The sequence below is a fragment of the Geotrypetes seraphini genome, chromosome 3, assembly GCF_902459505.1.
Source record: "Geotrypetes seraphini chromosome 3, aGeoSer1.1, whole genome shotgun sequence".
NCBI classification, from domain to species: Eukaryota; Metazoa; Chordata; class Amphibia; order Gymnophiona; family Dermophiidae; genus Geotrypetes; species Geotrypetes seraphini.
The window spans coordinates 347,584,984-347,598,408 of NC_047086.1; the positions used below are offsets into that span (position 1 = coordinate 347,584,984).

General features: G+C 39.8%; 1 protein-coding gene across 1 annotated transcript in view; it reads left to right on the forward strand.

Annotated features, from left to right (window-relative positions):
- Positions 1–13,425, forward strand: part of LOC117357465 (corepressor interacting with RBPJ 1-like) — a 30,200-nt gene that overhangs the window by 3,996 nt on the left and 12,779 nt on the right. The window contains exons 3-5 of the mRNA XM_033938123.1: positions 4,562–4,633; positions 7,448–7,591; positions 13,059–13,111. Of these exons, the coding sequence (XP_033794014.1) occupies positions 4,564–4,633; positions 7,448–7,591; positions 13,059–13,111 (267 nt within the window). The 5' untranslated portion in view covers positions 4,562–4,563. The remainder of the gene's footprint in view (positions 1–4,561; positions 4,634–7,447; positions 7,592–13,058; positions 13,112–13,425) is intronic.

A 13,425-nucleotide genomic window follows, 5' to 3' on the forward strand; every position in this document is an offset into this window, starting at 1 on the left:
ACAAAATTCTAGCTAGTCTATTTGCTTATTGACACTGACTACACTGTCCTGAAAGCAATTGTCTTTTTATTATGTGGTTTTTCCAACAAAAAACAAGCTGGCACATGTATACAGGAAAGCACAGCTCAGTTACATGCATGCATATGTAGATATTCATCAATGAGCACAATAACACAGAAAAATGCACACAAATAATAATGCTAATTCAGATTATGCAAAGTAACTAAGTTACAAAGAACACACAGCAAGGATTGCCATACTCTAATCCCATACATCTACCCAAAGCACGAAAGAATAGTCATGAATCTGTCTGTCTACTCCAGATAAAGTGTGTGTATATTGAGGATTTCTTTCTTGGACAGATAGCTGGCCTCTTCTGCTCTGCAGGGTGTCGGACTGTTTACGACCTGTCTCGGGGTTCTGTTCTGGGAAGGATACAAGCAGGCACCTACGGCAGTGAGTCCTTTGCTGACCAGAGGTGCAGGCACTCAGGCAGGGGAAAATCTCAGACTGGGTCTCTCTCTCTCTCTCTCCAATGCAGGGAGACACCAAGAAACTGTTCCAGTAACTTGATTCAGGACAGCCTGAGTGTGCCCCTGAGCTGGGTGTAGGCTCTGGTCCAGGCTGTCTTGTAGATTCTTCACACCAACACTCCAATCTCCTCTCCTGTTTACACTTGACGTTACCTTTTCCACCTCTCACGACCAACTTTCCACCTCCATGTCCTTGATCTTCCAATCTGCCTCAATCCTTTGTCCTTCTTATCTTCTTTTTCCTGCTAAGATGTGTTTTACCAATAACCTATTGTTACTAGGCAGATTTTGCTGGTCACCTTCCAAAGTGTCCTGCAGGTCTGTTCAAGGTCCAGTGACATAAATTGTCCTGAAAATAAGGTAGCCAGGCTCAGACGAACACCAGTCCATTCTGGATCCTCAGGCAGTGGGCCTCCTTGGCTAATAGACAAGTAGCTTGAAATTCCAGGATGCTGACTGAAGGGAAAATTATTTTTTTCTCACTAGGCCAAAAGCCTAAATATGGTGATACAGGCATAGGCCTACAATGTTATGCAGTTTATGCCCCCTGTGCAGTTATGCAGGGATACATTTAAGCACTATCCTATAACTGGGTACCTACAGTAAGTGTATTTTCTTGCCGATCTGCCATTTCAGCCCCATTTAAGCAACTTGCATCTATTAGAATGCATTTCTGCTCTGAAAGTCAGGTGTGGAAGTCTTTAGGCATCATTTCTTTAGGCATCATTTCTAGAATATAGTATTTGACTTTTGGACGTTCATCTAAGATGCATGCACAACTTAATTAGCTAAAGAGCTGTTAACCATAAATAAATGGATGCTAAGAACCAATTATTGATGTTAACTGGCACCAATTAGGATTTGTATATGCACCTGGCTGCGCACTATTCTATAACATGGAGCGCCTAAATCTGTGTGTAACCACAAAGTGGCATGGCCATGGGAGGATCATGGGCACAGATCAGGGTCATTCCAAAAAGATACATGTAGTGTTATAGAACTATAATGGGTCTCCATGCCCAACTTGGGCATGGGATTTATACTGGGTTTCAGCAGGTGCAAGTCTGGCACCAATAGAATCGACTGAAGTGCTAGTATTTAAAGAGCACATGTCATTAATAGAATAGTGCTTAGTGCAGGACTCTTTCTGCACCCATTTTTGAGCATCATTTATAAAATCCCCCTCCCCCTCGTTGACATCAACTCATCCAAAACACTGCAGCTGAGACTATTAGTGGATCACAGAAATATGATCATGGAGAGCCAATGTTCTTAAGTAGCATTACATCACACATCGTGTCACCTTTAAGATTCTTACTCTAGTCCATTATTCTGACTTACCAGCTTTCTTATTCCAGCCCTAAATACCTTAGTCCTCCATACTCTGCTTTCCTTAGTCATGCCTATCTTCTACTATATTTGTATCAACACTATTTGAGATTCTATCTTTAGCATTACTGGACCAGCCCTTTGGAACTTGCTATCCCCTCACTTGCACCTGGAGCCTTTATTTCAAATATTTAAAAGGAGTCTTTAACTTCCAAAATGCATCAGCAAATAAAAATGTGTTTAGTTCTTATCTAAGTGTTAGTAAACAGTGTGGCAGCTGGAAGGCATGCTGTTCTTTTTATTCTCTACTTTTCATGTGACTTTTTGTTTTCTTTTCTAATTTTGACATTATTGTAAATCACCTTGAAGGCATTTACATATCGAGTCGAAATAAATGTGAAACTTGGCAGCGCTGTGAAGTAAGGTGGGTGATGCTGGCATCAGAACAATATAAGCAGAGCAGATGGGCTCTAGGAGCCAAATGAGTTAAGAGGGCACCAACAAACAGGAGGTTCTACTCTTGAGTCTCTTGTCCAGCAAGACTAGTAGATCTCTAGTGAACTTTGAAATAGGGCCCTGCTCACCAAGAATACAGTGTGTGTTCCTGCAAGAAAAGTTTTGAAAGATGTCATGGTCTCAGCTGACCATGCTTTATATGGTTTCAGCTTGCCGTATTTATCCTCATATTTGAATTTTGAATTGAAGTAGAGCTTCCAGTGCTTACTGATTTTAGACTAAAGACTGTGTGTAAGAGGTTATTTAAAGAAGTTGTATCTAAACATTGTTTTATTTTGTTCAGAACTTAAGGACCTTTTTACTAAAGCTTAGCTCTCGCTAATGGACATTAAGTGTGCTCTAAATGCTGCATGTCCTATTTTATATCTATGAGCCTCTTGATACTTAGTGAAAATAATGGCCGCGCACATTAAGCTTTAGTAAAAAGACCCTTTGTTAACAACATCTGTGTTTTCAATAGTTTACGGAATTTCAAGTAACTAATCAAGAGGATCCTTCTAAATATTTAGAAACATGATGGAAGATAAAGGCCAAATGGCCCATCCACAGTAACCATTATCGCTTCCTCTCTCCGAGACCCCACATGCCTATCCCACGCTTTCTTGAATTCAGACACAGTCTTTTGTCTCTGCCACTTCTTCCAGGAGACTGTTCCATGCACCTACCACACTTTCTGTAAAAAAGTATTTCCTTTGATTACTCCTGAGCCTATCACTTCTTAACTTCATCCTATGCCCTCTCATTTCAGAGCTTCCTTTCAAATTAAAGAGACATGACTCGTGCGCATTTATGCCATGTAGGTATTTAAGCGTCTCTGTCATATCTCCCCTCTTCCGCCTTTCCTCCAAAGTATACATATTGAGATCTTTGTCTGTTCCCATACGCCTTATGATGAAGACCATGCACCATTTTAGTAGCCTTCTTCTGGATCAATTCCATCCTTTTTATAACTTTTTGAAGGTGCAGTCTCCAGAATTGCATATAATATTCTAAATGAGGTCTCACCGGAGTCTTATATACAGGGGCATCAATACCTCCTTTTTCCTACTGGCAATACCTATCCCTATGCACCCTAGCATCCTTCTAGCTTTTGCCATCATCTTTTCAACTTGTTTGGTCACCTTAAGATCATCACATACAATCACAACCAAGTCCCGCTCTTCTGTTGTGCACATAAGTTCTTCACCCCCTAAACTGTACCATTCCCTTGGGTTTTTGCAGCCCAAATGCATGACCTTACATTTCTTAGCATTAAATTTTAGCTGCCAAATTTCAGACCATTCTTCAAACTTCACTAGGTCTTATTCACACCATTCGGGGTGTCTACTCTATTGCAGATTTTGGTATCATCCACAGAGGCAAATCTTACCTGACAGTCCTTAAGCAATATCACTTATAACCCCCCCCAAAAAAAAAAAACAAAAACAACAACAACCAGGCCCAAGAACAGAACCTTGAGGCACACCACTGATAACATCCATTTCCCTCAGAGCGATCTCTATTGACCACTACCCTGTTGCCTTTCATTCACCAGTTCCTGACCCAGCCAGTCACTGAGGGCACTCAGTTTATTTATTGGACGCTTGTGTGGAACACTGTCAAAGGCTTTGCTAAAATCTAAATATACCACATCTAGCGCACATCCTCTATCCAAATCCTCTGGTCACCCAGTCAAAGAAATTGATCAGATTTGACTGACAAGACCTGCACCTAATGAATCTATGTTATCTAACTTTGTTTCTATTTAATAATTGTATGCAAAGTTATTTCACTGTAAACCTTTTGGGCTGTTGGTACAGGTGCATATAAGTATTGATTGCTTTGTTAAGTGTGTTGCATCCAGATTAATCAAAGGGTTAAAATTCAACAATGTATGATGAATTCTAGCCCTTTAAACCTCTTGTCTTGGCTGTTGGCTCTGCTGCTGGAAGAACTGTTCATTGAGATCTAGTGTTGCTCGCAGTGAGTATGAGCCACATAGTCTCCAACCCAAAGAAATAACTTCAGGGTCAGCACTGCTAGCAAAGTTGACGTGTAGCTGACTCAAGGGGGCAGTGGTCAGTTGTTAACTTGCTGAATTTTACCCTTTTGTCTTGGCTAGAAAAAACTGTCAACTCGTAACTGGTACTGAACTGGGAGAGGTTTATGCTGTTAGAATAACATGAATTTTCTTTTTTCAGTAGACATGGAAGGCATACGTGAGGAGAAATGTAGCATAATATCCACAACATCCCAAGAGGAAGCCAAGAGAAGAGGTGTGTGTGTGTTTGTATGTGGGTACAGATCAGAATTAAAAGCAAAAGTCTGATCTTAGTTCTTTGCAACATGTCCTGAAAGAACTTAAGAAGCTCAATTCATCCATTCTGTTTAAAAGACAAAATAACTTTTGTTGAAGTAGACTGGGAAGGTTGAAATGTCACGTAAGGCTCACCACAAATATTAGATTTATCCTTTTGACTATGATCAGTCTTGCCTTCTCTTTTGAAAAATGCTATTGAATCCATGTCTATCTCAGAATTTTTGACTATTTTGTTGTGAGTTTTGTTGCTGTTTATATGAATTTTTTCAGAATTTTGTGAGTTTTGTTTGTAAGAACAATGCTTTAAATCTTTTTAAAATTAATTGACATGTATTTCTTTTGGCTTTGGGAATCAAAAGACAGAGTGGAGGTAAAGAACCTTACTTTCTACAGGGTCTGCAAGCAGTTTAGAACATAAGAATATCCTTACTGGATCAAACCAATGGTCCATTTAGCCCAGTATCCCTTCTTCACGGTGGCCAATCTAGGTCACAAGTAATTGCCAAAAACCCAAATACACATCCCCCTCCATATTTGTGGGAGTTAGAGGCAAAGCCATCCAGTGAATAACTAGGGCTGACCCTGACCCACCCCAGCCTCCCGGACTTTTCCATTGTACTTACTTTTTAAAGCCTGTTAGTCTAGCAATGATGCAGGACAGGAGCGATCTTCCTACGCTCCTGCCCTGTGCAGAACCGGGAACAAAAATGGCTGCTGGGAGTTTCCACAAAACCACAGGAACTCACGGCAGCCATTTTGGTTTCCAGTTCTGCACAGGGCAAGGAGGGTAGGAAGATCGCTCCTGCCCTGCTTCACCACTAGTCCACCAGGTTTTAAAAAGTAAGAGGAGAGGTCTGGGAAGCGGAGGTGGGTCACCCAGAAGAAAATTGTGAATAACTGAAGTCACAAGTTCCAAACCCATGAATATGGAGGGGGAAGTGTAGTAGCAATATTCCATGCTACCGACCCAGGGCAAGCAGTGGTTTCCACCATGTCTGTCTCAATAGCAGACTATGGCGTTTTCCTCCAGGAACTTGTCCAAGCATTTTTTTTAAAACCAGCTAAGTTAACCACTCTTAACACATCCTCTGGCAACGCAATCCAGGGCTTAACTATTCTCTGTGTGAAAAAATATTTCCTCCTATTGGTTTTAAAAGTATTTCCCAGTAACTTTATTGAGTGTCCCCTAGTTTTGTTTTGTTTTTTTATTTTTAATGGAGTAAAAAAACAATTCATTTGTACCAATTCTATACCACTCGGGAGTTTGTAGACTTCAATCATATCTCCCCTTAGTCATCTCTTCAAAGCTGAAGAGCCCTAACCTCTTTAGATTTTCCTCATATAAGAGGAGTTCATCCCCCTTATCATCTTGGTCACACTTCTTTGAACCTTTTTCTAGTTCCACTATTTCTATATTGCGATAAGGTGACCAGAATTGAGCGCAATACTCCAGGTGAATTTGCACCATGGAGCGATACAGAGGCGTTATTATATCTTAGTCTTGTTTACTATCCCTTTTCTAATAATTCCTAGCATCTTGTTTACTTTTTTGGCCGCCACCACACATTGGATGGAAGATTTCAGCTTATTGTCTACAATAACACTCAGATAATTTTCTTGGGTTCTAACCCCCAAGGTGGACCGTAGCGTCTGGTAACTGTGATTTGGGTTATTCTTCCCAATGTGCAGCACTTTGCATTGTTCATGTTAAATCCCATTTACCCAGTCTTCCAATTTACTAAGGTCTGCTTGCAATTTTTCAGTCTGCATGTGTTTTAACAACTTTGAACAGTTTTGTGTCATCTCCAAATTTAATTACCTCACTCATTGTTCCAATTTCTAGATAATTTATAAATAAGTTAAATAGCACCGATCCCTGAACAGATTCCTGCAGCACTCCACTATTTCCCTTCCTCCACTGAGAAAAATGGCCATTTAACCCTACCTTCTGCTTTCTGTTCGATAACCAATTCCTAATCAGTTTCTCATCAGTTGATCAGGATACACAGCAGCTGTCCCATTTACCACTGATATTCTGGGGGGTTGTTTGTTTTTCCTGTAAAACTCAAGTTTCAAAAAAAAACAAAAACAAAACTTGTGGAGTTTATAAAGAACTTCTTTTTTTAATTTTTTGTTTTGTATTTGTGCACTATACAAGATTTGTTTTGTATTTGTGCACTATACAAGATTTGTTTTGTATTTGTGCACTATACAAGAACTAGTAGTGACAGTCTATAAAAAACCACATAGTGAGAGATAAATATTGTGGGTTCTTTGAGGTTTTTTTTGTGGGGGGAGGGGGGTTGACTCAACAGTTTCCTCCTGCTTCTTTGCAGCTCAGTCAGAAACAGGGTTGAGATCTGGCATCATGAGCCTGGGGAATTTTTTTCCTTTTTTTTTTTAATATCCTTCCCCAGCTTAATATAGTCCAGTTAATGCAGTGACAAGCCTCAACTTGGGGCTATGTACCAGGTCTCCCTCCAGCATTAGGCAGTCATGGGGCCTAAATTCAGCTGTGGCTGAAACTTGCTCCCTCCACAGCATTCCTAGCCATGATTAGCTCAGGGAGTTGAAAATCTGACGTGGAAATTTTGAACCCTAGTCCCTGCTGCCGAACCCATCCCCCTTATTGGGTTCTTTCTTTTACATAAAATATACCACACATTTATAATTCTGCCATCAAATGCATAATATCCTACACATTGTAAAAATATAAATGAACTGAATTATTGTCAAAGACTTGAAAATGAACCCTTCCATTTTCTTAAAGGTAAAGAAAAGAGAAAGCGGAAACGAAGCAGAAGCAGATCATCATCTGTTTCGTCGTCTTCCTCTTCTAGTAGGTCATCTTCTTCTTCTTCTAGATCATCATCTTCATCTTCATCAAGTAGTCAAAGCAGCTCAAGGAGCAGAGGTGAGCCAAACAAATCAATTGCCCAGAATGGGACCAAATGAACACAAAAATAAGACCAGGTAGGACAAACCATTAAGAACTATACATGGCTTAATTTCACAGGGAAAGGGCCTGGAACGCAGTTCTGCCACTTTTTTCCTCCCCAAACTCCAGAGAGTTGAAGCAGCTGGTGAGTTCTACACCAGCACCTTCTTCCAGTCTGCCTGCATTCAGATAAGGGGGGTAAGCTTGGAGCAGAAGAACAATCATTTTACTGTAAACCAGCCCCTATTCTCCTGTTGCTCCTGTCTCTGGCTTCTTTTTGTTTACAAATTAAGCCGTGGAACTCTCCATGAGTGCATTCAACCCTTAAAGGTTATGCAGTTTTTGCTTTGTTTCTTTATTACTGCTGTTGATCGTGGGGTTCTGTAGAGCACAGCAGGTTTGGACAACATTTGTTTCTTATTATATTTCTATTTCCTGCATTGGAATAATATTGTAGTGTATATTGCTTTGATGGTTTGGCTTTAGGCACCTATGGTACTTTGTGTGTTTAACTGCTTTGAAAATGAGCCCCAATGGGAACTGTGACTCTGCTAAATACTGCACATGCTGCTGAGGTGTACTCTGTTTTTGTTTTTTCAGAATAACATTCTACAAAGTATTTATTTTTATTCTTAACCACCTTTATTTCCTCAAGGTCTGATCTTCAGTATGCTGTTCTTGGATTACACCACTTTGGGATCTCTGAGCAATTAAAAAGCAGAAAAGAGTCTGCTACCTTTACATATTTTTGTGACATTTCTGCCTGAATCACCTGTCCCATAGGTTTATACTAAACTATGCTAAAATGAGCAACCTAGAGATTATAGTTCACAATGTCATTGTTTTAATCCTTGTTGTTCCTTTATAACACCCCCCTGCCACCCCAGATGGCATGTCTAGGCAACTCAAGCACCTTTGTTGACCCCGAAGATTAAATAAAGCTCCTCTGAGATTATGCCTTTATTCTAATCTGGGGTTGGCAGCTGTCACCTAGGCTGTCTTTCTCTCATCTCCTACATTAAACACATCTTGCTCACAGTGCATCCAATTTTTTCTGCTCACTTTGAACAGAAGACTTTTATATACAAATCTTCTGCAGTTCAGTGTACTCCTTATGACTTGAGCCACTGGAATTTACTGAGAGTTCACAATTAAAATATAATCTTTATAATACAGTTATTAGTACCAACACTTTTACTACATTTATCCCTCCCACACACCATTTTACAAAACCACTAAAACGTTTTTTAGTGCAGGCCAACTCACTGAATGCTCTGCACTGCTCCCAACACTCATAAAGTTCCTATGAGCATCGGAAGCAACGCAGAGCATTTAGCGTGCCAGCCTGCACAAAAAAAAACGCTTTTGCGGTTTTGTAAAAGGGGGGTTAGAGAGGTGAAATAGACTTATAGCAATTTTATTAATTTTGTTGTTGATATGCAGTGCCATTTTTGTTTATGAGTGGATATTGATTTGAAAATGAAAATGTGCAGAAAATGTGACATTTTAAAAGAGCAGGTCTACATGTTTTAGCTCCCATTTAAAATTGAAATATCCCTGTCCCTGGGGAAGAAGTTTAGCCTTCATGTTTCTCACCTCACTAAAGTATCCATGTATAGAGAGAGGAGCTATTTTAGGAGCTTAAATATCTAAGAAATGAGGCAAGCACTAGTGTTTAAATGTATGTGCGCTGCCTCCACAGCATAAACATGTATACAGCTACCTTTTTGCAATCTTACACATGTAGCTCCTGATCATTCCCAGTATCAAACCCCACCCACACAGCCCCCCCCCCCTTCCCCTGGGGCTTACATAGAGGATATGCTGGAGAGGTAGGGTTTGAAGCAAAGCCAAAACAAGGCTGTAGAAATGATGGTCATGATGTCAGCGTTTATTCAATAAATGATGTAAAGTCACAAAACAACATCAGAGTCCACATATGATTTGGAAGTTATGGACTCAACACAGTCCGTGTTTTGACTTGAAACGTCTTCCACAGAGGTCCTAAGTGTGTGAGAAAAGGTTATGTTAGTGGCAAAAAAATGAGAGATGAGAAATGATGGAATTTGAAAAATAAAGGCACCGATGATAATGCGTGATTTTTAGAAGTGATAATATTGAGATATAAAGGTAAGAGTACATATTTGAGACATTGATAGTGATTAATATAAAGTGCGTATTGGAAATTCAGAGTGATCAATTAAGAGTGCATATTGCAAATGACAGTGAGCTATAATAGGTATTTGTAAAGTGATATTTATGAAGCGCTTTCGGTATTGTAAGTGGAGTTATACATAAACTGGAAAGATAAGTGTGAATATGTTATATCCGTTGTGACTATTAGATATAAGAACACCAAATCATGTGATGGGTGTTTGTTTGCTTTTTTAAAGATACATACCAGAATTATCTGAAATCAAAGAGAAATGCTGTTGTGGATACACAAATGGCAGAGAAATATTTAAAAAATTATAAAAATTAATTTAAATAAATTAAAATAAATAAAAATGGCTCTTAACTCAGTTAAAATTTGTTTAATATATCCCAAATTTAAAGGTTAAGAGGTATGGCTAATAAAGGGAAACATTAATTTGGGGTTAGGTTTGTTTTACAAAGTTGGAAGTGTAAAATAGTTAGATACAAGTGGAAAATAACCTCTCATCAAAGGGTTCCAATATAAAAATATTTAAAACAACAATATATGGAAGCTAAAACAAAACATATTCATATGCTGATTTCACAATAGCGGTCTACCAAGAGATCTAATGTCATAAAAATGACCTGTCTTAAGTTTAGTTACTGAGAAAAGATGAAAACATGAAAAAGTTAGCATATGCTTGAATTATATAGGTAATCTGAAAATGCTACTAGAGTAAATTGCCAGCAGGTCTACGCTATGTATCTGGGGCTAATACAGTACTGAATATAAAAACAAGAACAAAACTGAGGTACCCCGGAGTAACTCTTGAATGTGCACGTGCAAACCATATATTTTCATGGAAGGAGTATGTCTGGGGGTATAGAATGGGTATATCCATGCTAATTAGCGCAGCTACATGCTGCAAGCTAACTGAATAGCACATGAGCCTTTACCACCTACAAAATAGTTGGCAGAAAGGGCTCACATGCTAATCTTTTTGTTTTAATGAAAAAGTAGTGCATTTTGGCACATATTAGCTGTCAACAGTTAACGTTGGTTTCACAAGGAGTGGTATTTCTCATGAAGAGTGAAAGAATGAGTTTTGGTACATCTTATCTATTATGATCTAATCATAAGACTCCTGAGGCAGGCCCTCTTGGGCCAAACACTATCCTGCCAATCCAATCTAATCAGCTTCTTTGACTGGGTAACAAGAAAGCTAGATATGGGGGAGTCCCTGGACGTCGTGTACTTGGACTTCAGTAAAGCTTTTGATAGCGTCCCACACCGCAGGTTATTGAGCAAGATGAGTTTGATGGGATTAGGTGAAACATTAACTGCATGGGTCAAAGACTGGCTAAGCGGTAGACTTCGGAGGGTGGTGGTTAACGGTACCCTCTCCGAAACGTCAGAGGTGATCAGTGGAGTGCCGTAGGGCTTGGTCTTGGGCCCAATCCTATTTAACATTTTCGTAAGAGACCTGACTCAGGGGCTTCAAGGTAAAATAACTATTCACCGATGACGCCAAACTATGCAACATAGTAGGCAAAAGCTCACTGCCCGACAGTATGACCCAGGACCTACTCTGACTGGAACATTGGTCCTCGATTTGGCAACTAAGCTTCAATGGCAAAAAGTGTAAGGTCATGCACCTTGGCAGCAGAAATCCGTGCAGAACTTACACCCTAAATGGTGAGACCTTAGCTAGGACTGCAGCAGAACAAGACTTAGGAGTGATCATTAGTGAAGACATGAAAACTGCCAATCAAGTGGAGAAAGCTTCATCCAAGGCTAGACAAATGATGGGTTGTATCCGTAGAAGTTTCATCAGCCGGAAGCCCGAAGTCATAATGCCGTTGTACAGATCCATGGTGAGACCTCATCTGGAATATTGTGTACAATTCTGGAGGCCACATTACCAAAAAGATGTGCCGAGAGCTGAATCAGTTCAGCGAATGACCACCAGGATGGTCTCAGGACTCAAGGATCTCCCATATGAGGAAAGGCTGAGTAAATTGCAGCTATACTCACTCGAGGAACGTAGAGAGAGGGGAGACATAATTGAGACGTTCAAATATATCACGGGCCGTATCGAGGTGGAAGATGATATCTTTTTTTTTAAAGGACCCACGGCCACAAGAGGGCATCCGCTGAAAATCAGGGGCGGGAAATTTCATGGCGACACCAGGAAGTATTTCTTCACCGAAAGGGTGGTTGATCATTGGAATGATCTTCCACTGCAGGTAATTGAGGCCAACAGCGTGCCAGACTTTAAGAAAAAATGGGATAGGCATGTGGGATCTCTTGGGGGAAGAAGTTAGGGGGGTGGGTCATTAGAGTGGGCAGACTTGATGGGCTGTGGCCCTTTTCTGCCGTCATTTTCTGTGTTTCTATGTCGAGTCAAATACAATAAAAAGAGACTGAGAACCAATTGGTCACCTTCCCCTCTCATTTTCCCTCCCAACTTTCTACCCCTATTACACTTCCCTACACTACAACCTTTTCTTCTGAACTTCCCCTCATGCATTTGTAATTCGCTGAATGGTTCAGCCTTCTTTTGATGTTGAACTGCCTAGAAGTCGTCTGACTATGGCGGTATAGAAAAATAAAGTTATTTATTATTATTATTATTTGTTCTGTTTTCTTGCTGTTCACTTGTGTGAAGGCAGATTCTCTTGTAGTTTTCCATTTAATATGATTTTTAACATATAAGGCTACTCCCCCTCCATTTCTTTCTACCCTGTCTTTCCTGAACAGATTATAGACCAATATAACTACATCCCAGTCATGGTTCTCTGTGATTGCCACTATATCGAACTCCTCTTCTTCCATCACAGCTTCTAGATCCAGAATCTTGTTTCCCATACTTCGAGCATTAGTGCATACAGAGAATGCATTTGACACATTGGCAACTGAGCAAAAATCTACTGATGTAACACAGATTTTAAACCTGTGAGAAGTATGACACAGCGATATAGTTTCATGACCTGTACTAATTTTACTGGATATGCTGTTTACTCAGTATATGTTGGAAGGAGCCATATTTTCTGTAAAGTATAGAGGTTTAATACTCCTTTTTCATGAATGCCATTTATATCTAGTCCAAAATGTGTGCCTGTGATGATAGGGTTCTAGTTACACTAGACTTGTCTGTACAGGGAATTATTTTCCAAACATTTGATTGCTCAAGAAATACAGAACTAAGTATGTTTCATTTTTTTCTTTACTTCGCTGCTAAACTGATGTTCAGTATCTGACTTTATGCAGTTTTTACAGTTTTGGATCTCCATTTGTTTGTTCTAGATTCTCCCAAACCAAAATCAAAGAAAAGGAAAAAGGAAAAACAGAACAAAAGGGTAACTTTTTTTTTGCTAAGAATGTGTGTGTGTTTAGCCAGTTAACAGCCACATCTGGAATTGTTGCTAGCATAAGTCTGATTCTCATCTCTATGTGATTTTAGTAAAGCAGTTTGTAATGTGTGTATTTTACATAGATAAAGACCATACAGTATGTTCTGTCCATCTACTATCCCTGTTCTTGCCCCAAGCTTTCTTGAATTCAGATACAGTAACGACTCTGACGCTTGTAGAATTTCTATGAGCATAGGAACTGTTACCGCTGCGGCCAGTGCTAAAAACCGCGCTACGCCTTGGTAAAAGGGGGGAAAAAG